Source organism: Numenius arquata, chromosome 2 (assembly GCF_964106895.1).
Source record: "Numenius arquata chromosome 2, bNumArq3.hap1.1, whole genome shotgun sequence".
Taxonomy (NCBI): domain Eukaryota; kingdom Metazoa; phylum Chordata; class Aves; order Charadriiformes; family Scolopacidae; genus Numenius; species Numenius arquata.
In genome coordinates, this window is record NC_133577.1 from 15048281 (window position 1) to 15076151 (window position 27871).

Consider the following 27871-nt stretch of genomic DNA (forward strand, 5'->3'; position numbering starts at 1 on the left):
AATCAGTGTGGTATTTTTTTCAACATGTTTTTTTAATGTACTTCATGATTGGCTAAAAGCAGGTTAAGCAGCTTCCTGAAATAGATTGACAGCACCCAAAATCTGCCCTTTTTAAAGCCAGTGAAAACTTGGAATGCTTTGGAAAGCCAGAAAGTTGGAGCCTTTGGGCTTGGCTTAGCATAACCATCCTTGCACTGAAAAAAGTAATTCAACAGACACTGGAGTAAGCCTGCAAACTTCCTATCTTGATCTGCTGGCATTAAGATCTCGCATTCACGTTTCTAGAGGGAATTGGGAGAGGTACTTTCAGTATTTTCATACTAAAAGGAAACTCTGCTGCTGTACTAATGCAAATTAAGCAAAACTTACACTTTTGAATGACACCATTCATGGAGAACAGCCAGAGGAAATTACTTCCATCCCTGCTTACTTCAGTACTCAGCTGGCTGAATCAACGTTGGATACAGGCAGTTATCCTGCCGTGGTAAGGTGTACCCACTAGCAGCATCCCTGGATTGGGCTGATGTAAAGAGGGATTGTTTTGTCATTACATATCCATTTCTGAAAGTTTTAAAATAAACTATGTTTAAGCAGATGGGGAAAAGCTAACCTGAGGCTGACATGCCATTGCTGGCATGAAGACTACTTTACGCAGCTTCTAGTGCATTTTTGCAGTACCATTCTGCATCTGGTCAAATGGGCTGAATGACCAACCCTGCTGTTAATGAGCAAATGGACACAAGGGTCATTCCTTTCCTTTCTGCAGAGAGGGGACTTTCCTAAAGGAAAACTGCAAACAGAAACCATGTCATTCAGCATGGTTCAAGCACATGTAAGAGACTGACTCAGGAGCTAGTAATGACATGCAGCTGCTAATCACAAATCTGATGCTGCTGTAACCCCACAGCAAATAGGCAGGTATTGCTATGGAGCTTTTGTATCAGAAAGACCCTGTGAATTATAGCAGCTCCTGCAAAAGAATGGATGGCTGAGGAAAGTCTACATGGCTCTTGCTTTTAGCCCGATATGTCTTCATGTTCTTTCCTTAGCCTTGTGCGGTTGATGTTCCTATTAGCATTCCTAAATTTTAAATCACCTAGAGGAGCTCAGCGACAGAAATTCTGACCATGTTTGCTTTGTTCCCTTTTCCCCTTCCAGTACTATGCCTCAGTATCTGGGGCATAGATCATTCATTGAAAATGAGCTAAAGTATGCTGCACAAGAATAAAATACTATAGTCAGGGCCTGGTGCTGTATGGCTGCCCAGCGCAACTGCAACACAGGATCCTCTCTCTGGCCCCGTTCTTCTTCTGCTACAGTGGAAAACTGCGCTCAGTACGTCTGCCTCACATAATCTGAGACACAGAGGCTAATCAAGAATTTGTTCTTTCCAACCTGCAACCTTCCTTAGCTTCCTGCAAAATAAATGCACGTAGGTACCCACACACATACTAGTCTCTGCAGGAATCTACCTTCCAAAAAAGGGAACAAGATGAAACATGACTCTACTTGCCCTAAAGAGGGGTGAGGGGAGTGGGAGGGAAAAACTTTTGCAGAACCATATTTTTTTGACACTTACGGAGAAAAGGCTTAGAAGAGAGATTTGACATAAGCAAGTTTTCCAAAGTACGGTTTTCAAATTACATGCTCCTGAACCTGCTTGTGTAGCACCAGTACTCTGCTTCCAGTCCTCACTGTGTGAAAGGGACTGTGCATCCCACTTCAGCTCTGCCCTTTGAGTTCTCACCAAAAAAGGCCTTTGCAGTTATACACACACGCGACTGTGACAGCAATTTGTCACATTTTACAGTGATCTTATTTTTTAGTGATTTGACATTTTCTTTGCCTTAGCACATAAGCCTTCCTGGAGCATTCTGCACCCAAACACCTTTAAAAACCATCCACAGTTAAAATTACAGGAAACTCAATGGAAGACTAAAGCAACTCAGACCACAGAATGAATGGCAGGGGCACAGAAGATGACTCCCTACCTTAAAACAAAACCACCAAAAGTCAAGAAAAGAATTCTTGATAGGGCTTAACCACTCTCCCCTTCCTCAGAAAGGAGGTGTTAGCACATGCTGTGTTTTGGCTATCATCTCAGCTGCCATTCACAGGACAGAAACAGGCCAAGTACCATCACAGTCAAATGGAATTTGATCTGCTCCCTGGCAAGAAATAATCTGCAGCAAACAAGGACAAAAGGAACAGCATTGATTCTATCTTTGAAGGTGGTCTTAAAATCATGCCAGATCATAATGAGTTCATAGACGGAAAATTCTTGTAGCATTTAGCTTTGTGAATAATCTGTAATGAATTTCTTAAAAACCCACAATGTTGTGCTCTCACAAATTAAACCAATCCTTGGTCAAATATGTACGTATAACAAAGATTTTTTTTGCTGTTGTCTCCTCCCATGAGAAAGAGATGGAGCAAGCAAATGGTTTGATTAATAACAAGGCAGATTTGATCTGTAGAGATCCTGACTCTTTAAACTGGAATATTCTCCTTACTTCTTACTACTTCCCTCTGTCCTCTTTCCACCTCCCTCCCCCGAAACCGGAGACAATATTCACTTTGATTGGAGGATACTTTTGAAATCTGTGAATGAGGAGAGCTAACCAATGCAGTTATTACAGAAATCACATATATTTTGCAGTAAAAGCAAGAGCAGAAAGTATGATCCTCCTCAAAGCTTATTAGAAGTAATGAAAGTGAAGTTTGTTCTATACAGGTCGCTAGACAATCTGTATGCCTGTCAGAAACAGGCAGCATGATTAGCATCCATCATGTGCAGTCTGTTTTTTCACTCCTCCCTGGGGAGCAGCATGCACAAGGAGAATTTTACTTTGCTTTCTGGTTTCTTGCTTTGCTATTGGTTTTCAGGTACATGTTGATGCATACTTTATAACCTGCACACTGATAAGCAGAAAGCTCATAATTCTCTTTAGTCTTGCTGGGAGATGAAATTACAGCCTTGGGCGAGACCGTATCTCTTGCACAGAGAAGCTCTAGGCTGTGCCAAAGAAATACACTTTTTCTTTCAATACCATCAAACAATCTTTCAAAGGACAGGTTCTGCTTTTTCCCCAAACATAAGACCTTGAACCCAAGATCTTGAACTTGATTTGAAATTCTGTGAGAGGTCAGCATAGCATAGGAAGAAGTGGCGAGAGGTACTTCCAAGAGCCTGTGCTGTTGCATACATGCACTCTAGCTTTCTGGAGTCGCTAACTACCACCTCAGGCACAGCTTCATTTGGTATAATACATATCTGAAGTCCAGCCAAGAAGCTACTGCAAAGATCAGGCTGCTGTCTTCTAGGCTGGAAGGAAAACTAACCGCCTGGAAGACAGGAAGGGATCCCTCTTTGCACAACTCCTTCCTTGCTTGCAACTTTAGGATGGCTTTGTCCTTCTCATGTTCCTACTCAGACTGCGAAACTGTACACCCTTCAGGGCTGAAAAGTCCTTCCACAGCACGGACTCCCAAGTTTAAACAAGAAAATTTAGTAATGTTATGTAACATTTTCATACCAGCTGTTGCCAAAACCTTACAAAAGGTCTAAAATCTGGGACCCTCACACACAACCCACATCTCCTTCCAAAATTTTCCAGCTTCCATTTTTTTCTCTACTTCACCCTGTCTTCTTTCTGATATATCTGTGGCTTTATGTATTTTCTTTTCCATTCATAGTCCTAATAATTTTTAAAATCCATATTCTCATCATCTCAACAACAGAATTTTTTGTACTCCTTTCTTTTGTACACCTTAATCTCCAGCTCCATTTCTGCTAGTTTTCTTCCATACATCCTTTCTTCTCTGCCTTCTCCCAAAATCTCACTTCCTTCTAAGCTTCCTGTCCTTTCAGTTATCTTCCCTCTTCATAACATAAACCATTTCTGTGTTACATCTATTGAACTATTGATTGAACTATTAGTTCAATCCCATTTCTCCAAAATAAAAATTGAGAAGTTACAAGCTAGTTCAGCTCCCCCAAGAAAGCACCATATATTCTTTTCATTATCCTGATTCTCAAGAACAATGTAGAAATACCAGTGACAGGATGACTCCAAAGGGTACTCTTGAGTTTGTTTTGCACAGGACACTCAGGTGAGAGCCTAGAACCCCAGTGTGACACTTGCTGTGTGAATCAGAGAAGTCCTGAGTCTGGAGGCCAGGATAAGACCTCCTGATACATCGGTTCTGAAGCTGCTAAACTTTGAACATGGTAGTCATGCCACTTGCCATTGAATTAAACTATAATTGTGATGTAATGTCAAATGCTTTCTTAAAAATCTAGCAAATATAGAAGATTAAAATGGAGATACAGACACAAACCTTGGAAATTAAGTAGTTTAGACAGTTGATCCTACTTAGTAGACACCTATCCTTTCCTGCTGATGAAATCACTCTTCAGAGTGTACTGTGACTGAATTATTAGATTGCTTAAGAACAAGGATAAATGTCAACACAGGTCTGGGCAGAAGAACCAATATCCATGTGAAACGCATGTTTATTTCCTGTCTAGCTTTAAGACCGTTTCTCATACTTCCAATATATATACACATACTAATATTGCTAATAATAATAGTTTGTTTTGTCAGAGTAGCTTTTTGTGATTAAAATGTACAGTAATCCCAACTACCACCCTCACACCCCTTTCCTCTCACACTTTGGGAAGCGTGAACTCCTCTTTAAATGGAATTCACACAGCAAGATAGTCTCTCTGTGAGGGAGAAATATTTTCAAAGTTATCTAGCAGCAGTAAACATTTACCAAAAAAATGTAATAGAAGTCTAAAAATATCATATGATATCTGAGTTTATGTCAAAGGTCAGGATTGTAGCTCACATCATTTCACACTAGTTTGTATCAGAAACAGTATGCAATAGTCAAGAGGTTCAATATTTATTTTCCTGCCATTTCTCAAAGTATTCTAAGCGGGAATACCATTTCAACCTTTTTTCATTAATTGATTTTATTTATTTGCAATAATGACAGCTGCTACCGGGAACTCTTCCTGCCATTTTGTTGATTGACAATCTGTCAAGGGTGTTTCTGGTCCCTTGTTAAACATTAATGTCATTAGGCTGAAGCTGACCCTCCCTTTCCCAAGTACTGTTGGGAAACAATTTGTCTCAAAGGCCAAACTCACAGCACAGTGCTTTCTGCAGTCTTCGGATTTTGATGGCCGTACGGTAGGCTGAGAAGCGTACGTTGTTCAAGTCAGCTGAAATAGCAGAAACAGAAATGTGAGCAGCCCTAAAAAGAGAGTCCATAAGTTTCCTTTATGTATAAATTTTCATGTTTTGGAAAAACTCTGATATCCCTTCTCTTCTCTGCAATGAGTTAATAGGATATAACAGAACAAACAAAACGGAGAAGTTGGGATGTCAGTCCAATCCACCTGCAGGGAAAGACTCCCGACTCTGACAGTCCAGGGCCTTCAGAGACACTACCTTGGCACATGTAATATATATACATATAATAGAGTTTTACACACATATTATGCAGTGTTAAGTAGTTTCCAGGCAAGTACTCAAATACAATATGTTTCTCAAATAATTTACAACTCCATCAGACAACATACAGGAAACAGAGGGCAGCAATGGTCACAGTAACAGAAATAATGGCTTTTAAAGCCATAATTTATATGTTATGAATTTGTAAATAGTGCTTTGAAAGGGACAGTCAGATAGCCATAAGCTCTATGTTAGAAACTGATGGGTATAGTAGCATTTTTCCTCACTTAACAGTATTTTACCCCTTTGCTCCTTAGAAAGGGAGATTTCATAGTAAATGTAGATGTTAGCAGGGCACATTGAAATAGTTATATCATAATATGGTCTCGCCTCTACTGATAGTGTATCTGTTCTGATTTATTACAAAAAATTATTTCCCTGCAGGCTGGCATCCTGCTTTAAACATGCAGCCTGCATCATTGGACATCCCTTTGCGGATTTAAAAGAAATAAAAAAGATACTGCATTAAAGCATAGAGTCAGAGCATATTGTTCAGAATTAAAATTACTGAAAGGCAATAAACGTGACATGAATCAAGGCAGTAGGTTTCTTGCAAATCGTGTCTCATCGCTCTGTTACATGGCAACTCAGATGTGGTAAGCAGACAAATGCAGGCTTTTACTCATGGAATGAACATCACATAATGGTTTATTTTAAGAAATGCACTCACCTAAGGACTGGAAGAGTTCAGTCATTTTAGGATGATCCCAACAGGTTGTCTGTGTCTCATGACTACAAAGGAATGAGATAATCAAAGTTTCAGGCAACACACATACACACACAATGCAAAGGACAAAACCACAAAGATACTCTGATTTTCTGTGTTTAAGTGGCAAGAAATCCCTCAGCTCTTAAAATAAAATACACGATCTGTGCCACTCAGCTCATTGATTTTTTAATCACAAAGTAAGTTAGACAATAGCCCACCCATATTTAACAGTATTTACTTCTGTTTGTGAGTGACTATATCAGTTGAACTCTGATTCTGAAACTAAGAGGTACAGGAATAAGATAAAAATGGAAAACTTCCTCCTGCTGTAGCACAATAAAAATATTTGTAAAAACACTTTGAAAATAAAAAACATTGAAGTTTTATTTCAGATGTCTTGCATATCTGAACAGGTGTATCAAAACACATACAACAATCTCAAACTTTACCTGTAACGTATTTAATGGAAAGCCTGATCACACGTCACACACCTGATCAACAGGGATCTGCATTTAGGGGGTGTGTTTCACACTAGAGCTCACATAACAGCAATTCAACAGGCAGCATCACTTAACCCACCACTTAGCACCCCTGTTTCTAGTCACCAAAGTTTCAGGTATGCAGCCACAGAGGTCAAAATGTGCTTTATGTCAGGTCTACTGAAATTTCCAATTCCCTTCTACAAGCTACATCTTACCTGTATTTATGAACATTGTTGGAATGGTTGTGCATTCTTGTCTCACAAAGTATTTACATTTGAATTAGATTTGTAACAAAATTAACTAGAGAAGTTGTGTTAAAAAGATAATAGCATTCCTTCTAAAAGTTAATAATGAAACTACGCTAGGTTAGCAAGTCTAACAATAATGAGCAATGAATACCACGTATTTCACCTTTGTATTTAAAAGTCGTTAATGCGTACACAATTTTTTTTTTTTTCACATATAGGTGTACTTAGGTGTAAATAAAGACTTTAAATGGCACTTTGCCCTTAAATTTAGCAGCCTGTATCCTCAGTAGGTATAAATGGCTGTACCTCAGTGGCTGCACAATAATTTATCATTGTAGATTTCCACCCCGCCCCAATTGACAAACCAACCAAGAATGATCCCTTTTATTCTAAGTGATGAAATAAAATGGGACAGAAGATCCTGCTCCAAAGAGCTACAGAGACAGGACAGGTACCACAAAGGCGAGGCAGGCTCCAAACAAAGTAAGTGCTGAGGGTGCTTCTTTACATTTCCTTTTGAGATACAGTATTGGAAAGTGCATGGATTGGGTCTTTGCATAGGGGATACGATCCCCACTTTACATTCTGTACACTAGTGTGTCCTTTCCAGCTTTGATTCTGGTCTCCAGAGCCACCTTCTCTCTGTCTCTAGGCTTAACTCTCTCTGCCATGGGTCTCATTTATGTATCTGGCACCATCACAACTTTGTGAGGTGTTTCTCATGGAAGTTCATCGACACAATTTGTATTTCCTTAAATACACTAGGTGGAAATCCTCTTTTTCCTCTTTGTGATGACTCCCTAGTAGACAACTGAAAGGAGAGAGAAGCCCTGAATGTGACTATGTTTAAACGAGAGATTTATACAGCATGCAATCAAAACATCTTCTGTTAGACTGTGACTGACTCTGAAATACCACAGTAAACCCTCCCCAATTCAGAACACTGAAGTACATTTTTACATCTGAATACATTTTTCCTGAACTAAAATTTTATTTGGTTTTGGTTTGATAATATCACATTAATTATCTTCATGTTTCAAATTCTGAATGAGGTGGTCAAGGCTCTGATATGCTGAACTCCAAAGCTAAGGCATGCCAGTATCAGTGGTTTTGCAGTTTCTAGAAAGATACTTTTAAAACAGCACTATGGTTATCCTTGTCCAGAAAAGTCATTTCAAAAACAAATAGCTTGACAATTATTTCACTGGAAGGTGCCTGCCAATAAATCATCATGAAGCCAACAACAACAAAAAAGGATGTATCTGGGTTTGGTGCTGTGCCAAGGTAAAGGCAACTGACTGTCCAGCATTCTCAAACCCCTGATATATTACAAAGAAGAACATATACAGCTTCAGTAAACAGGAAAAAAAACCCACAATATAATGATTCAGGCTGACCAACTTATTTAATAAGTCCAACTTATTTAATAAGCAAAACCAGTCCTCAAGCTACTAAGTATCTGCACTATCATGATAAGCGGGATGGCATCATTATCATGTTGACCATTTAGAATTGATTTCTGTTGACAAAACCCATTGCAACTGCTCACAGAAATGGATCCAATGTGATCAGTTTAATAAAGCTTGTTTTAAGGAAATTGCTTTACCTCAACTCCCCTGACCGAGAAATACCACCCTGCCCCCTTTACTCCCTCCAACAAGCAAAAAAAAAAACCCCAAGACCTGTGATTTTACTGTCAACATCGTAAGTTAAAAGGATCTATTAGGATTTTCTGAGAAGACTCTTAACTAAAACACCGTCAAACCACCTTCAAACTTCTATGTTAAAAGTAAACGTAGGTGGCAGTAACGTGGCAAAAACTTTAAATATATATATATGTGTATATAAAAATACATTTCACACTATTTTAAATGCTGGAATATTAGTGCAAACACTGCATGTAAGCAACATGCAATTTACCTGAGTCAAATCCTCTTTACTGCTTAGAAACTATCATCTAAAAATTAGCCGTGATGGCAAGAACATTGTTGAATTGCAGCCTTTGTTTCTCAGTTCACTATTTTCTGGCACTGAAAATACGTTTCAATGAAGAAAACCACTTCTTACTTGTGGGGTGCTGCAAGGATCTCACCTGGGAAGCACAGCAGAAGTGCAAAGTTTTATTAACAGCAAATGTCTCCCTACATAAACAACAATGGATTGATAGCAGAAGTTGATTTTCTGCTAATAAATTGTCAAAGTTCTCTAGGTCCAGAGACCTTTTCTCTTTGTTTATTTAAAGATAAAAGAAGAAAGAAAGAGTTAATACTTGGATAAATCCTTGCTTCCCCCCCTCCCCCGCCTCCAGAAATATACTGATATACTCCAGTACGCTTCTGTAATGCTTAACTAGGATGTGGGCAGATCTAATTGCAATTTAAAATCCAGCTTCTAAGTAATTTATAAACCCATATGCAATGAATAAGAGCTGATATTACCAATCACACTTTTTCCTGAAATCAGGCTTCCAAGATTTAAAAACAGACAACAGTTTCATTATTGAAATTGTATGCTTTAAGTAAATGCCTTCAGTAATTTTATCTAAAAGACTAAACACCACTTTAATTGTGAAAACACGCCATGCAAAAATGATGGTTTTTTTCGCATTTTGTGTGTGTTTGACATAAAGCAGAAAAAAAGTGAAGCAGATATCCAAGATCTCTGTATCCTGCACTACCATCTTGTTTCTCCATTTAATGGAGCAAATACCCGAATGACTACATCTTCTCTTCATAGAAAAGCACAGAACATGAGATGTATACCTAATAACAAGTACCTAAAGGGTGGGTTGAAGGATGATGGAGCCAGACTCTTTTCAGTGGTTTCCAGCAATAGGACAAGGGGCAACGGGCACAAGCTGGAACACAGGAAGTTCCATTCAACACAGGAAGGACATGGACCTATTGGAGCAGGTCCAGCGGAGGGCCATGAAGATGATCGGAGGGATGGAGCACCTCCCCTATGAAGACAGGCTGAGAGAGCTGGGGTTGTTCAGCCTGGAGAAGAGAAGGCTCCAGGGAGACCTCATAGCAGCCTTCCAATATCTGAAGGGAGCGTAGAGGAGAGCTGGAGAGGGACTATTTTCCAGGAAGTGTAGTGACCCAACAAGGGGCAATGGTTTTAAATTGGAAGAGGGGAGATTTAGATTAGATATTAGGAAGAAATTCTTTACTGTGAGGGTGGTGAAGCACTGGAACAGGTTGCCAGAGGTTGTGGATACCCCATCCCTGGAAGTGTTTAAGGCCAGGCTGGATGGGGCTTTGAGCAACCTGCTCTAGTGGAGGTGTCCCATGGCAGGGGGGTTGGGCACCCCCCCAAAGATCGATGCTCTTTAAGGTCCCTTCCAACTCTAACCATTCTATGATTCTATGATTCAAATATGAGGAAAAACCTCTTTACGGTGAGGATGACAGAGCACTGGAACAGGCTGCCCAGGGAGGTTGTGGAGTCCCCTTCCCTGGAGATTTCCAAGACCCGCCTGGATGCAGTCCTGGGTAACGTGCTCTAGGCAATCCTGCTTTAGCAGGGGAGTTGGACTAGATGATCTCTAGAGGTCCCTTCCAACTCCGACAATTCCATGATTCCATGAACATAATGACCAGAAAATATTTTTATGTTTCTATTTTCATTTGGAAGAGAAACACATTTGTGCAAGACTCGGTACAGACTAATGAGGTTTTTAAAACTTATCACTCAGTTCTTTAGTCTGCCACACATGGCAGGTACCTGCCACCAGGATCATGTGAGAAAGGAGGCCCCATGAACATCATCTGGTGGAATGGAAAAAAAAGTGAGAGAGAATCCCTTCATGCAGGTTTGTCCATAATTTCCCAAAAGTCAGTACTACCTGACAGCTGCCAAATGACTAGACAAGGTGAACGCAATTGTGCCAGCCTCATCCTAGCGAGAAACCTCCCCTCACGGCTGAGCGCTCATGTACACGGATCCAGCCGGGAAGAGGAATGGGCTTACAGCGAGTGAATCACCGACTCAGCAGTCTGCTCAGGTCAAAGGAGGCAGCAACTCCACTGCCGCACCGCCCCCAGGTATATTTGGTGGATAGGCTTCACTTTTGAGACAGAAGATACCAAAGCCAGACTACACTGGACAGAGCCGAGATAAAAAAAATAAAAAAGTAACTGTAAATTTAAAAAGAGCTACAAAAAAACAGGGGAGAGGGGAGGAATCAGTCTCAACAGCGACATTTCTTAATGCAAAGTTTCATTTGATAACAATTTCATAACACGCAGGGACTTTTATGTGCACACAAATTGATTTTTGCAGGAAGAAAAAAAATGGGCGTGCAGATAACCTTCCTATGCTACAAATAAAACTGTCAGAGAAAGGAGTCATTTTATTAGGCGCTCCAAACAGGAGGCATGCAAGACAAAGTGCTTTCTGGTGATTTGGTTTGTAAAGCAGCTCTTTGAAGTAAGATCCATCTTTCTCTGCTGTAGCTACAGCAACTTTTGTGTTATTGATGCAAGACTAACCCAAGCAGATCAAGCACTGAGAAATGTGCTCAGAAGCTTTACAGTACTGGATATCTGTCACAGGTGAGAAAAACTTGATGAAAGTGGGGGGAGATCCTTCTGACCCAGATCTCACAGCTCCTTTTTATGCAAGTTCATGACATAGCAACTTATTCTAAAATATGCACTGCAGCGGTGACAACTGCTGTCAATTATTGCCCAGTGAGTAAAAGCAGACTTGCGTGTTCCCCTGCTTCTCTGATACCTTGCTCATGAAACACAAATAACATACGAGACATCAGACCTACAAGAACAAGGAAATTGATAAACAAAAGATTACACACTTTCTTTGCGTGTCTTTTACAAGTATACGTGAAAGACGTCATCCTTAGAGCAAAGGACCAGAAATTAATAAACTGCTAATTTAAAATTAATTAAAAATAAAAATTACCGGGGCTGCTAAAAAGAGGTAAGCAACTACAGCAGTATGCAATTCATTCACAGAAGTGCTCCAGTCATTTTCTGAAGATTTCCAGGCAAAATGATTTTACTATACAACAAAGAGAACTCCAACTCTATTCCTCTAGAGGCCGTAAGTCCCAGGAGGCAATTAGTTAGAACTGAATGGATTGTTTTCACCACAGAGACACAACAGGAAGTCTTCAGGAAATTCAGTCCTTCTAGCAACTATCGGCTAAGAATGTGAAGAAATGCCATTTTCTGTATTTTTCTATAGAAAACAATCTGTAACCCCCCAATGATGGAAAACTAAGCCTGCAGAGAAGCTAATGGAATCTAATTTTGGAATGATGCAGAAGTCAGATAGAAAACAAAATAAATTTACATGGTAAGTTGTGAAAATACATGAGTTATCATTTTTAGTCATCTCATTGAACTTCTGAAAAGAAGCATTGCACCAAGAGCAGGCGAATCTACAGAGTTCTCCCTCTCTGTTACAACTACTGTGGCAGTTCTGTCCCAGGTCACAGTGACACACGTGCCAAGGAGCACCTTCTCTCGCAAGTACTCTACTAGGGTGAAAGGGAACAACAGTTGGGCTCATTATTCTTCTTGCATGTGGATGGCACTGGATAAAAAAGAACTTTTCAAGGTCTGCAGGAGCTGAAGTTACAAGATTTCATTCTGCACAGTGGGTGGCGTAAGAATGGATTTCTGCCACGACAGAAGTGAGCTGGTCTACAGGACAGTAACTCAAGTGGCGTGAACACGTTACGTCTTCCCACATGGATCCGTCAGGGAAGAATTAATAGCATTTCACTGACTGAGTCAAAAGAGAATGCATTTAGCATTTTTTTTTTTTTTTTTTTTTTTTGGTTAGTATCAAAAGACTGAGTTATTCAGGGTAAGAGTGTCTTCTGCCAAAACCTACTGACACAATATAATCAATGGAAACAAAACAGGCATCCATGAATAGATTGCATGACAAAATGGTGTAATTTAAAAAGTCTAAATGCATTTGTGTACATTTCTATAACTAAAAGTAAACATTATAACCATAAAATATTCCGAATTTAGAAAAACCTACATATTAATGAAGAGCTCTAAAGCTTAAATGACAAACATCTACCCTCACAATCTGCTTCTTACCCGTTATGTTTGCTGGCAGCTTTCTAATTATAATTGGCAAAGATAATCCATGTTAAAAACACTTGCTGGTTGTAAATAAAGAGCTGAGAAACAGTTAGCATGTCATTTAACTTGCGATCTCTAGAAATAAGAGAACAGTCCTGTTGAAATGAATGGAGTAAATTGTACATTTCCAGGCTGCCCATGGAGTTGTGAAAAAAAAAATAAAAAATTATATTTTAGCTTTTGTCTACAAGAAAGAAAACTAGAAAAAAGTTTGTGGGTTTTTTTTATCATGTCTTAGCATCAACAAGGTCTATGTCTGTGTTGATAATCAGAGCAGACACTGAAACAGTACTCTAGCATTACGTTAAGTAGCTTTCTGTTATGGCAGACATTCGCACAAAATATTAACTGAAATCAGGATCTTTACTGATCCTAATTAGTCAACAGTACTCAGAACTCTGACTTTGCTGCCCTTGTCAAATTTAAAATGGCATAATAACACTTTATAAATATCATGATGTTTTACCTAGACATCATATATTTTCCTTTTTTTTTTTTTAAGACCCTTAGAAAATACTGTTTTGGAGTGAAAAAGAGTTGGCATAATGCATTGCAAAGGTAATGTATATTAGAGGTTGGCGGGGCAATTTTTTGCAGGCATTTTAAAATCCCTCTGGAGAAAATGTACTACTGCATTTCTTTAATAGAAAATGAAGACCAGTACAGGAACTGGTAATTGAAGAAACTCTCAAAAACTGAAACCTGTATTATCTCTTTCTGCAAATTACATTTTATTTTCCCTTCCAAGAGAAATATTTCCTAATACTTCTAGGAATGGGATTACGGATATAACCCGAATAAGAAAAAAAGTTAAGTTTCCTAGATCCATTTGTTCTTCCCCTATCCCCCATACAGGCATAAACCAAACATCAGGAAAGACTTCCTGAAGATTCTTGAAAAAGATGGAGAAGCAGAAAGCATTTTATTCCTGTCCCCCATAAAGTTGAACATGATACAGGAGGTGATAAAATGGGATTTTTAAAATGTTAGTGATGCCAGCCTCTTTGCAGGATTACCAAAAAGTAACCAGGGTGACTATGGAGTTTGATATTGATCAATTTAATGATTACAACAAGAAATTGCTCTGCCTATGTAATGCCCTGCATGAGATTAAACTCACTGTGACCCTTTCTGTACCACCCTTTTGTTTCTTCTGCACAGTACAAATATCTAATAATGTATTGAAAGGTACACAGCTGAAGAACACTTAAATTACAGTTAAAAGAACAACAGTGAGAAATGCCAGGGTAATTAAGTTTTCTGCACATTCCTTTCAGTTCACTTTATATTCCTCAAAAATGCTTAACAACTGTACATAGTGTTTCTTCTATTCTTCTGTTTCCCTTGAGAAATTTTTATTGAAGTGATATGTAATATAGGCTTTCTTTTTCCATTTTCTGTTACAGAGGCCAAGCATGTCTTATTCATGTGATTCAGTTATAAACAAAAAGCAGCAGAAAACTCTCTTTTATAAATGTCAAACCTTTGCAAAGCAACCTATGAAATATGTATGTAATGGCAAGTTTGCCAAACTTTTTGTCCAAACTTCACACTTTGATTACCAAAAGTGCATTAGTAAATAATGTGCCTGCTGCGTTTTATCCCCCTCTACTAATTCCATTCTTTTTTATGAAGTATGAAGGACTAAGCTTGCTTTTTTTTTTTTAACCGCATTGAGATTTTACAGATTCAGGTTTTCATTGATTGATTTCTACTGTGACAGAGAAGACTCAGACTACAGAAATACAAAAACTTCTATCATTTGCCATTAAGAAAAAAATTAAACAGGAGGCAAAAAGAAGTAAATAAAATTACATCAGGGGCAAAGCCATTTAGCAAATTTGGTTTACATATTAATTCAAGAGGAGAAAAGAGGGTAAATCATGTGTGTAAGGTTCAGTTCAACCAAATATCTGCCATAGCCCAGGGCACACATACCTTGATAAACCTGGGCTCAATGAATTATAAATCCTTCTTCCAACTAAGCAGAATAGCCACTCCTTTCCGAAATGTTCCAAATACAGACTGTCTCTGAACTTATGGGACAGAGGAGTTTGTGCACTGACTTTTTAATCTTTCCTGTGCTTCCTTCACAACCCCAGAAAGGGCAGACATGGCAACCGTTAGTAAAGACGGAAGGGAGAACAAACAGCACTCCAAAGCCACCACAGTTTGCTGGCACAGGAAGGACCTCTTTCTCTGAGACACTCCTCTCTGTGAATCTAAGCACAAGTTACCTCTGGCATCAGGAAACAAACAGAATAGATGCTGCTCATCTGAAAATACAGACATCTTGCATCATTTTGACATTCTTGTTACAGATTCATTGCCACCTAAAGTGCTCCCTCCTGCCTTCTCAGCTGCCATTCCCTAATTTTTTTTTAAACTCCATTCTCCATGTGCAATAAAACTGTGAAGAGTGCAATATTTATTTTTTTTTAAACTCTCATTTTAACAGAGGTACAACTACATCATAATCTACAGCTATGTCATTTTACATTTTTCATTCAAGGGCACTCACAAAAAGCAACCAAAATGAAGTAAAGGTATGAATTTATGGTTGTCTAAGAAGAGTGTATGTTCCTATTCAGAATTAAAGTAGTCTCATTTCAATTAGCATTTATTTCCCTTTCTAAATTAGTTTTTTAAAATTCTCATTTTTCAACCACCAGTCGTTGAGTCATACTTTTATTCTCCTTCTTCTGCTCTTTTTCTTCCTTATCCCATAAAATGAACAACTGGTACCTTAAACTTTCTCTCTGAACATGGAAGTCTTGCCGTACAAAACAGTAAATTTAATTGCTCTTGATTGATAGAGTTATTAAGACTCATCATAACTGTTCCTTTTACTCATGTTGTATTTTACAAAGGCACCTCACTCAAAAAGGTTAGTACAATTAAACAAAAAAGCAAGAAAATTAACTTAATGTTTGCCTCTTTCCCAGAATTTCTTTATATATAAACAACCACCATTAAATCCTGTTGACTGTTCTCTTGAGTTCTATTACAAAAGCTCATTTAATCACTCCAATAAAATAAGTTTTTGTGTCAGCATCATTTTCATCTCTTCTTTAAACTATATCCAAAATTAGGGAACAGACAAAGATTTACAAGAATATTTAAAGCTAAGATTACTCTCCAGCCTAATCATACCAAAGCAAATGAAGTTCAGAATCAGCTCTTTTTTGCTTTATTTTCTCTGTGTTTTATCTAGCTGCTGCTGCCAACACTGAAGTTTAGATCAGTAAACAATAAGAAACGAAGGAAAGTGCCAAGGTCAGTCTGCTTGTCAGACTGTAGATATACTGAAACTCAGTATTCCTCATCAAGCTTTTTAAAATAAGTAAATCCTACTGGTTACATGTAACATCATTCTTCTCTTTCAAGACACAAGAATCAAGACATTGTCTCAACTGCATGTATCATGTCGAAAGTAGGGAAAGATTACTATAAAAGTCTTCTTTGAGATACAGTAGATAATTCTGTTGACTTCATTAAAGCCATCCTCAAAATAAACCAGTGGTCTCTGCTTCTGTAAAGACCTCAACCCTCAGAGAACTCGCCCTCGGCTTCTGCCCCTTTATCAAACTTCTGGTGCAAGACCATTAAAAATATTTCTGAGAGATGCTGGGGTTTGTTTCTCAGCCCCAACGGGCTTCATTCCCCAATCCAGTTCCAGGGCAGCCAACACACTACTATCAGAGCGAGCCCACAGTATCAGTGGATACTTTGCTGCCGAGTTGTGTACTTGCTGTATTGCACCAAGTGCACACACTGGAAACCAGATAGTCAAAAAATGTATTATGAAGTATGAAAAAAGGATATGCATATGAAATACTAAAGATAAGATTCTTGGCTTAGCTCAGCACAGACCAGAAGCTTTAATCTTGGTCTATTCCATCTGTTGTGGTGGTAGGACTATCCATCCCGTCTCTGTCCTCCAACTCCGAACGTACCCAGGAGCTCCCGAGACCCCTCCACAGGCCAACTCACACCTGGTAAACACTCCCAACTTCAGCTGCCAGATCTGACCAGGTAGAGCAGGAACATGAATTGCCATCTTTCAACGCCCACTAAGGACATACTCACAACGAAAAAAAAGACTGTTTTAGAGTAGTTTTCCTCTTGCTCTCTGTAGTTTGATACTTCAGTGTTTTCTTTGAATTACGGCTGTAGGTGTGATCATTTTAACTGCACTGCTGCCTGAGTCCAGGCAGTCAGTGTGCTTCACATCCAGCCTCTGCCCTCCCCTCTTCCACTCGGGGCTGAGGGAGGAACCTCTCCTCCAGCCCATCACAGTCTCCTCTTGCCTACTGCAAAAGTTTTCAGCAGATGTGCAAATGTTTTTATAGAGAATTCAAGAATCTTCGTGGTAGGTTTTTCCTTTTTCTATTTACCTACCCAGACCCTTTGAAAAAATTAATGTTCATATCACAGTTTAAAAACAACCATCACCTCAAGAATGATGACAGCAGGTTCTATCAACACAGATTTACCATTACCTGCTTTTCAAAGCTCTCAAGCACTCATAAATTCTTTGAAACACAAAATGTGGCTCTCAGATCTATGACAGAGCAATATGCAATAGTATAAAGTCCGCAGTGATTTTTTTTTTAGAATGAATTATCTGTAGGTCCAGTTCATAGTCACCCTATAGACTTAAAAAAACCTACTTTATTTCCAACCTCAAACTGATAACATTTTAACACAGATTTCCTTCAGCCTAGTATGAACTACTCTGGGTCTGGCTTACTATACACTGTACCTTCTTAAAATTTCATTTACCTCTGGTGAAAAGCTATTCTTCTCTCAAAGCTGCAATCTTTCACCTTTAGAGTACTGGCAAACAGTACATAAATAAATGCTGATGGAATGAGAAAACCCAAGTTAAGGATTGCTCCGAGTAGAACACATCAAAATCTCCATACCTCCACACTAAGTATTTCTTATTATTTTCCAAATAAATATCTCAACCACTCCTCTTGGTAACCAAGGTATTTGTATATTTTTTATCAATATTTACATTAATATCAAGAACTATAAAAACTTCTGAGAAAATGAGAGAAGGACAATCAACATGCCTATTTTCAAAGGAATTTTGCACAAAATGATAAATGGGCTCTATAGATATTAGTCACCACTGTTCTACTATAGGTTATAAACTTTGCATTTTTTAATTGATTATGTATTCAGCTTTTTTCCCTTTACTCTACAGTTTATACTCTGGATGAGCCCGACACATAAGAACAAGCCTCATTTGAATTCTGCTACTGTATTACACTGGAGCATCTCTGCTGTTTCCTATCTGTTTGAGTGGAGTTTTTAGTCAGGGTTTGTCATTGATTGCTTTTTACATATTTCTGAATTATACAGTATGCAAAGCAATAAACATGAAAATATATAGTATACGGAACGTAACACAATGTAGAGAAACTCTTGACAACATTTCTAGTTACTACTTAGTACCTATGTTTTTCTGACAGGTTACGGTGATAAGACCCTCTGTTACGCTTAAGGAAAAAAGAATCAAGGCAAACTTACTTGATATAGTAGGGCACCTTGTTATGTGAAACAGATCTCTGCCATGGAAACTGTACTGAGGCTGAGGACATAAAGAGAAGGTAAGTATTAGGAAGCACCTGTAAAGTAAAAAAAAAAAAAACCACACCCAAACAACTATCTATTTTGTTTATTTTACAATTAAAACAGGTAGAATAAATTAAATGGGAACAATTAAAATTTTCCAGACAACTTTCAGTAATTACAAAATCAGCTGGAGAAAAAGACAGCAATCTATCAATATGATTCTAGGCCTCTATTTGATGACAAGCTGGAAATAAAACAAATGTGGTGATTCTACTTCAAAGAAGGATAATAAATTCTGAGCAAGCAAGCTATCCATCCAGGGAAAATGGAGACACTGGTTTTCCTACCTCCATAGAATTATTATCAGTTTAAGCTTTAAAAATAAATGCTTCCACTACTATAATTAATGCTCTGCAACAGAACAAAAAGGAGATGTATCAACCTTACTTTTATTAGTTACAAGCCTTATCTCCTATTTGCAACTCAAATTAATATTAACACTGTATAACCAACAAAAAAGACATTAAAAGCTGCCTTTGCACTCCTTGCTGAACAGTGATAATCTTTGCAGATTTTGTGCAAGTCTGATACACCAACAGATACCATCCATAACATCAGGAAGCTGTCTCCACACTGAGTTGCAAGGGGCATGAAGTCGTACATGACACTACAACTCTGCTTATCTAATGATCCCAGGAGATAAAAACGGGAAAAGCGTTCAGGCCAATAGGACTGCTGGTGCACAACTTAGAAGCAGCTATTTACTGAAGAACCACAGGTACATGTATGTCCTACCAGAAATTAGCAGACTAGTGCCTGGTTAATTAGGGTTTTATCACAGAAGATACTCACTTTACTAGATTCACTGTAGAAGCAGAGATTGAAAGAATAAGTAGGAATAACTGATCATCACAGTACGATGAATTTGTACTGTACACATATGCCACCACTTCCAAGACAGAGTGTCTACTCCTAGGTGCTAACAACCCTGTTTAAAAACCTGGTAAAAATGAGACACAGCTTTGATCCACATTGGATCTCAAGTAATTAAGCTCTCAATTAATGCAATTTTCTGCAAGCACGGCCCACTTTAGAGCTCATCCCTCTTTGGAAAAAAATTCATTTGAAAGTAACTCTCTCCTCTTCCCCTAAGACCTCTTGGGCTGCTGCGAAGACTTAGAAGCTGTGTAAGCCCCACAGGCCAGGTCTTGCCCTGCTCCCAGCTGGCTGTTCTCTGAGCAGTTTAATGGCTGTGACCTCTTCCTGGACCAAACAAAATTTCATGGCTTCTAATTTAAAAAACATTCACACGCTGAAAGACAAATTAACTGGGAAGAATATTTGGGAAACTACAGGAATCAAGTTAACCATATTATTAATTGGAAAAAATAGAGAAAATTCCATATCGCTATTTAAAGAACAAAATAACATTTGCAATAAAGAGGTAAGTAGTTACCTAGTAAAGAAAAAACAAACATAGTAAAGGCTAAACGCTCAAATAGAGATAGTTAACTAAAAAATAATCTTTAAGCGTTCACAACTCTGGGAAAATAAAAAAATAAAAAAAATATTAAAAATCAACCAGATAGGTGAAGGTGGCCATCAGCTCTAGAGTTCATTCTTTAGTATTGCAATCTGGCACCTATGGTGGCCCTGGTACTACTAACACTAATTATTTCAGCTAACTAAGAAAAATCTGGCCATAGTTTGCTTAGGTACAACTTCTGTGCTAAGACAGACTACTGAAGTTCTGCACTGAAACAGATATGGACTAAACCACATTATAAATTAGATTGTTAATTATTACACATCTAGTCATACTCTATTTATTTGGGAACAACCTTTCCAAAAACGTTGCCACTTCTCTGCTGCACAAAACTCTGCAAAATGAAATTCCCATTCTCTTTTTAAAAATCAGTTTCTCGATGAAAACTGAACAGGGTAGTTATTGATTCTGCCACTCACGAGCAGGCCTGCAGATATTAGTAAGGCTGGACACCACTCAGAGCTGCTCTGAGAGCAGGCCACCTGAAGACCAGGCTACTTGCTAGGGAACATGTGGAGTCAGGGCTCCATGGATGTTCATGGATTCTTCTAAGAAAGTATAAAAGGAACAACAGAGAGGAGTGGACCTTGGGCTTTAGGAAATAATTTAATTACAGAAAAAACAAGTTATTGTTTTTAAAGGTAGGACAAAGCAAACCATTTTTTTTTTTGCGGGGAATAACAGATTATAAGAATTCTTCATCTTTATCAGTATTAGGGATGTGCAAAATTTACTGATTAGTAACTAACTTGCAAGGAACTTACTTTCCATTTCAAAAGCACTGAAAAATAGAGCAATCAAATTCTGCCTAACACCGATGGGGGGGGTGAAATAGCTCAGCAAAGAGAGGGATCAGTGGCCGACTAATACTACTTCACCTCAGCCTCTTCCTGCAGGACGTTTTAGGAAGGGCCAATGTCATATGGTTTGCTAGTCTGCAAAAATATTCTGAAGCACTTTCCTAGTGATGGGCTGGGTGAATACATGTAACTGGTGTTCCAAGAACTCCAACAGCAGTGTTAAACACTGCACTGTGTCTTTTTAGTAGAAAAACGTTACTAGCCACTCCAGAGGTGAAATCACTGGATTAAGGGGGCTGGAATCAAGGTGCTAGTTAATCTCATCTAGGCTTACTTTCCCATGAAAGGTTGGACCAGATGATATTTTGAGGTTCCTTCCAACCTGGGCTATTCTATGATTGTATGAATCTGACGAACAGGTAGAAATGTGTGCTTTGCTACCACAAATTACTGATTAAATAACAACTGGGAGCTAGTCAGCTGAAAATGGTGTGACAGCAAGCTATGGTCTCTTGTTAGGATTTGGTGGAAGAGTAACAGGTAGGTCAGGTAAATTTAAAATAGCTGCTGTCAAATGAATACAGGTAAAACCTCACCCCTAATACAGAAGTACAACTTTGAGATAAAGACTGGCACGAGACACACATATCATAGTCTCAGTTTTAAGAGTTTGAGGTTATTTTATTCAGACTACTGCTCTACTTGTTCCTCACAGTTAGAAGTCATTTATTGCTGCTAAAAAGGTTTGAAAAATTTGATTTAGAATACGCACTATTTCAACCTGTCAGGATAAACCCTTCATTTTTCCAGATTTAATGATTTTTTTATTACTTTCCTTTTGAAGGTACTGTCCCTGACTTTCATTTAACAGACTTTATATAAAGTTGTAGGTATTAAGTTCTGTAACTCTGTCTAGTTCAAGCTTTAAAACCAGATTTATTTTTATTTAAGAAGTTTTTGCTGTAGTTTGTGTCAGGAAGGAGATTGTTTCTAACAAATAATTTAAATGGATAACTGCATATTATTTGGTTTTGCAGGACTCTGATACTTGGCTATAGCTCTTTGCAGTACCTAGCAAAATGCATTCTGGAAACTTTCCCTTCTTGACTTTTGTATGTAAGATAAACTGAGTGTCCCCTTAAGCCTGGAACAGATGCCCTAAGCAAAGCTGAGGCATGCTGATAAAGCACTGCATAGTCCATAGTCTTTTTGGACACAAAACCATGAATGTTTTATCCAGCAACAAAGCCAGTTCACAACTCAGTCTTGAGAATGCAATTATTTGTTGTGGCATGCTGTAAGCGAAACCAAGGAAATTATCCAGGTCAAGGCAAACAAAACCAGCCAACCTTGTCTGGCAGGCTTCCTTGTTTTATTTGTGGGCTTTTTCACTGATCTGCATTTTTCAGGTTTTTTTCGTCTTTTTTTGGTCTCTTTTGTCTCCAGATCAGTCACCTGAACTTTTGCATTGGTCCAGGTGAGGAGAGGTAAACAGCCTTAGCAGCGACACAGGAGTGAAGTCAGGAACTTCTCAAACCAGCCAGAGTAGGGGAAACTGCACCTTCTCGATGTTGCTTCCTAGTCTGTTTTAATTACACAGACTAGACTTACTACTCTCCCAGATGCCAGTTAATCTGGCATCTTTCAACTGTGCCAAAGATACCGCTCTCTCTGTATTCTTTTTAGCAAATTATTACATACAAATTGACCTGTACTGTCCAGGTCAAGATTACAAGTTTGTGATTGGAAGGGCTACAAAAGCATTGTGGCAACACTATGCAATACTTCTAATGCGGTTTAAAAAAATAAAACAAAAAATTCCATACTTTTGAAGTTGTTTGTTTGTTCCGCCAATTTAAAAAAAAAGGACAAAGTGGCTCCAGGAATCATTATTTTGCATAACAGCTGTAATATTTTAAATGCACTGCATCTTGTTTACCATGATGTTTACTGAAAAAATAGTTGTCAATTTTAAATAAGAATATGGCTGTGGCATAACTCAAGAAAAAAAAATCAAGATTTATTTATTGTTTCAAATTATATTAGCTGTCTAACTAGACAGTGACATGCAGCACTTGAGAATCTCTGGGACAGAGCTGCCCATTTTTTACATTCACTTCTCAACTCCTGTAATAATTTTATCTTTGTTATTGAAGCCCTCAGTTAAAAACCAGAGAGCTGATTGGGTTAACACTTTGTATCATTAGCTCTGATCATGGCAGATAGGCTAGAACATCAGAAAATCAACATGGATCTTGATATCACAACCAATCTATCTGTAATGAATAAGTCCAATGAAAACAAAGGAGAGAAGTATCTGCTTTTGCCCTCTTAGTGTATGGGAGATTGTAGGCTGACATCTCTAGAATTTTCACTAAATAGAAAGAGATGCAAGGATGGGTCTCAAGAGGAAGTGATGCAGGTTTGCTTTCCCCATCCCTTTTACTTGAAGTTCTTTCCAGGAATGTATGACATGAAGCCTTTAATAAAAAATTAAACAAAACCAAAAACACCCAGGCAGCTCTTCTTTTGTGTTATCCTGGCAAGTGCAGAAGCGAAAGGAAATTGGGGAAAGAGGGAGCAGGGGATGAGAAGATGTGGTTACGAACACAAAGATTCTGGAACAGCCACAGGTCAGACCTTGCAGCAAACAAAGGACAAAGAATCAAGCAACGAGGGGCAAAACCATAACTCAGTTGGTTATGGTCATATTATATTATATATCACTATAATGAGATATTATAGTGATCCCCAAAGGAAGCACGCCAGTGAGAACGTCAGTGGAGTTACAAAGAGGAAACACTCCTACAAAACCAGGGAGGTAGATAACAACATGGAAGAGGAACTTCCTGTTCCTCAAACCATACGGAAACCTGGAGTAAAGAGCAGTCAGTGTTTGAGAGAACCACCATCTCTCACATGCATCTGTTAATTCAAAGAACTTACTGGAAAGAAAGTGCTGGGATGCAGGCCCAAAATCTCGGTGTGCCTCCTGCAACTGTTTAAGGCGATCCTCTACAGACACCTACACATAAACACACATACACAAATTTTTTACATTGCATTTACTTTGTAACACAAGGATCATGATAATAAAAAAACTTGTTTACGTTCACTTTTAGTTAAATAAATTTGTTATCTGTGTGTCATAGAACTTATTTAACATCCAGCTATTCAAGGCTACTTTTTTCTTTCATTTTCTTGATGAAAGTCATGTTCATATCGTGCAGTGTTCTTATATGAGTACTGCAGATCAATAACGAACAATAGTAGTTTCATGGTGACTACAGCAGACTGCTGAAGTTTCTGACCTCCTCCCAAACCTTCCTTTGTCCAAATTTCCACAGTCAGCAGGTCTCAGTTTGATTGTATTGATCTCACAGCTGCCTTTCCAGCACAGAACCATTTTGGAAGATACCACTTCGCTGGCTGACATGACTCCCCCGGGTTTATTAATTGAAACTGCACTAGCACACCCAGCAGTAGTTTGGCTGCTTAGTTAACTCATTTTGAGAGGATTTAAAAATAAAAAAAAATAATAAAAAAGAAGGAAATCCACTACCAAATTACATGATGAAAAGGAAGGACTGATATGACACATTAATAGTTTTGCCTCTCAGGAGTGACTGATTCAAAACGACTAGCCCAAAAGCTGATGCCCAGGTTCTGAAAATTCAGTCCTACTACCATCAGCTAGAGGCGACATATCCTCAATCCTTCCCCCAATTCTTTCAGACATTTAATATCACCCTTAGAAACCAGGTAGAGAAATAAAGAGCAGCTGATTCACAGTAATTTTTCCTACCAAAAAAAAAAAGTGAGAAAGTGTAAAAATTGATAAATGAACTTGAACTGATGTAAGAAACTTCATTAAACCATTCACTGTGAAATTGTGCATGAGTGTGAACTGTAATCAGGCCCACTGATTTACCTTTCTCAGACCATTTAAGTACAATAATCATAACTAAGCAATATGAATCTCTCTCGCAGCATACCCTCTTCTGTTGTATAATGTTAAATGTGCTATCACTTACATCTTGTTATAGGTCTACTAATACTTAAGTCACCTTAAGTGAAATTCCCTGCAGAATCTGAACGTTCAAACCCAAAATAAAAAAGGTTTCACAGGAGCTGGAAACACAACAGAAGTATGTACACCAGTTTTCAGTAATAATGATTTATGCAGTAAAAATACTTTAAGGCACACAAAAAAGCATGCAGCAATAGTTCCCAGTCTCCAGAGATTAATGCAGTCTCCTGAGTAAACTGAAGTGAGTTAAACCGCTGAGACAGCTTGAAAGGAAAAGCTTTTGGTCAAGCCACAGAAGGAAAGACAGCTCCCTTCGGTACCACTAAAGTAACACCTCAAAGATAGAAATAATAAACAAATTGTAATAATGCATCTTTTAAGAGAACAGAAGAGAGTGAGAAACATTCCTCCCCCCACCATCTGCTGTACACATTCAGAAGAATACCTGTAAGAGTTTCCACCGCATATTGAGATCATCCAGTTGACGAGACATCTTTAACGATGGATAAAGGTCAAGTGGAGACAGTTGACTGGACAAATCATTCACTGTTTTAACTTTCAAGTTGATGGGAGCAATTTCTTCTCTAAAAGCCTGTAAGAGTAAGAAGCATGCATTTATGCTTATCGGACATCTGAGCAGCACAAAAACCACTAAACTCAAGATGGTGCTGATTTGCCCAGTGTGGCAGGTTATCCAAAACAACTGTACGCAACTCTGAGTTCTCCAGCAAAGAAAGTTCACTCACTTCAATATTCTTATTAACTCCTTCATATCCATCTTTAGAGAAAAACAATATGAAATTTACCCAAATACCCATAGCCAAATTGCACCCCTAAAATAATTTAAATCAGTTTTTCAGTGTTTTTAGAGATTTTCTTTCCAAAAAGAAATATGCAATGCTCTAATCAGGAACTTTAGCAATATATAGCCTGTCAAGTGCTCTTAAGAAAAAAATGTGTCCAGTAACTACAGTTTTCCAGTATTAAGCAGCTGACAAAAATTCAATTTAAAAACTATTATTGAATTAGCAAAGCATGAAGGAATATATCTTCTAAGGAACAGGAGTCCAATGTTTTACTTGATTAGAACTGTAGAGTAGAACTATTACAATGATTAAAAAGAAGAAAAAGGTTTATTGAATCAAATGGAACTAAATACAGTATTAAGACAAAATTGATGCAAGTTTTAGTTACAGTTGAAAAGATGCATCAAATGTCTTTCTTGCTGAGAGCAGGTAATTGTTCAACCCTATAAACGGCTTGATTAAACATCATGAAACAAGCCAAAAACAACTGGAAAAAAGATTTTCTTCGGACAATGCAATTATTTTCCCTCCCTTCAAAATCTCTCACATCAGGCCTAGGAACAGAAGGCACCTACTGGCAAGAAAGAAGCGTTTGGCTTCTGGACAGGCAGCAGCCCCTATTACTTCAGCAGATGTTTCAGTTTTCCACAGCAATGAAAATCTGAAAGACTCTGCTTTACTACTCTTTACAGAAAAAGCCATTGAGATATGACAAATTGCTTCTTAACACAAGAACAAAGAGCTGTTCAGCATCAGCATCTCCATGCTTGCTTTAGCATCTATACTAAAATGTAAGAGGGGAAGGAGGAGACACATTACTCTTCTCAAATCAACAGCAGTCTGGATATAAATAAGTTTTGACTGCCTTTATTTTAAAGATTTTGGTTCCACTAAACCTGAAAGTAGCAACAAAATTCGGAGAATGAGGATGTTTACATTGATACATGTGAAATAGGCACTGGAACAGGTTTCCCAGGGAAGTTGTGGCTGCCTCATCCCTGGAAGTGTTCAAGGCCAGGCTGGATGGGGCTTTGAGCAACTTGGTCTAGTGGGAGGTGTCCTTGCCCATGGCAGGGGGGTTGGAACTCCATGGTCTTTAAGGTCCCTTCCAACCCGAACCATTCTATGATTTTATGATTCTATGAAATAATGCAGTCCTGTGTTAATTACGTATGAGTCCACAAGTTAATGTATGCATAGAGAGAGAGCATTTGCAGAAAACTGGTTGGAACCCATGACCATTCTTCTAACACCAGTGTCCCATGCTGAAGACATGAATTAATCAGGTAAATGACCCCAAGGTCCTCTGATGTCTTGCCATATTCATTCTTGAGCTTAAAAACTGAAAAGTTTTATTTGTGAAACAGAAGCTTGGTGAAAACCGCTAAATTTGCCTGAAACAGCAATTTCCTCTACCTAGATGTGCATACCTACATGTTCTTCTGGAACCCCTGATATACAGGCACTGCCCCTGTTTGCAGTCAGCTTTCCTAGACAATGTTAGTTATCAGAAGGTATTCCTTCTTTGGGGAGATCTGCATTACTGAGTCTCTACCCAACCATGCAGCTAAGCAGGGGATGACTACTACCGATCATGAGCAGCCATGCTCTGGAGTGCTGAGCCCTGTATGGGTGGCCTGGAACCCTGGCTGCAGGAACTGGTATGCCCATGGGAGCTATACATGATGGCCAAACAGATCTGACAGCTCGCCACTTCAAAAAGGAGGAGAGTTGACTGCCAGCTGCTAGGATGATAACTGACTCCGCTTACTCCTACTCCAGTGCCTGGGAAAAGCTCCAAACACAGCCATGGCCTAAGTCTGGATTAGACAGTATTTCTAGGAGGAAAATATTTAAATCTTAGAATACAATTTTTTTTGTTTAATGAATGTTATATTCCGTACAGATCTGTATGTGCTTATGCAATCACAGCTAATCCAGTGAACATGGCACAACACTGGACTTTCTTTTAGACCTCAGACCTAGTCTTTAAAGAGCACTTTAAACTGTACGT

General features: G+C 38.5%; 1 protein-coding gene across 3 annotated transcripts in view; it reads right to left on the bottom strand.

Moving 5' to 3' along the window:
- The window catches only part of UTRN (utrophin), a 339386-nt gene that overhangs the window by 49351 nt on the left and 262164 nt on the right, over nucleotides 1-27871 (bottom strand). For all 3 annotated transcript variants that reach the window (XM_074144306.1, XM_074144303.1, XM_074144304.1), the window contains 5 exons: nucleotides 25497-25643; nucleotides 23968-24046; nucleotides 18631-18691; nucleotides 6196-6257; nucleotides 5159-5233 (listed from right to left, as the gene is read on the bottom strand). In XM_074144306.1, the coding sequence (XP_074000407.1) occupies nucleotides 5159-5233; nucleotides 6196-6257; nucleotides 18631-18691; nucleotides 23968-24046; nucleotides 25497-25643 (424 nt within the window). The remainder of the gene's footprint in view (nucleotides 1-5158; nucleotides 5234-6195; nucleotides 6258-18630; nucleotides 18692-23967; nucleotides 24047-25496; nucleotides 25644-27871) is intronic.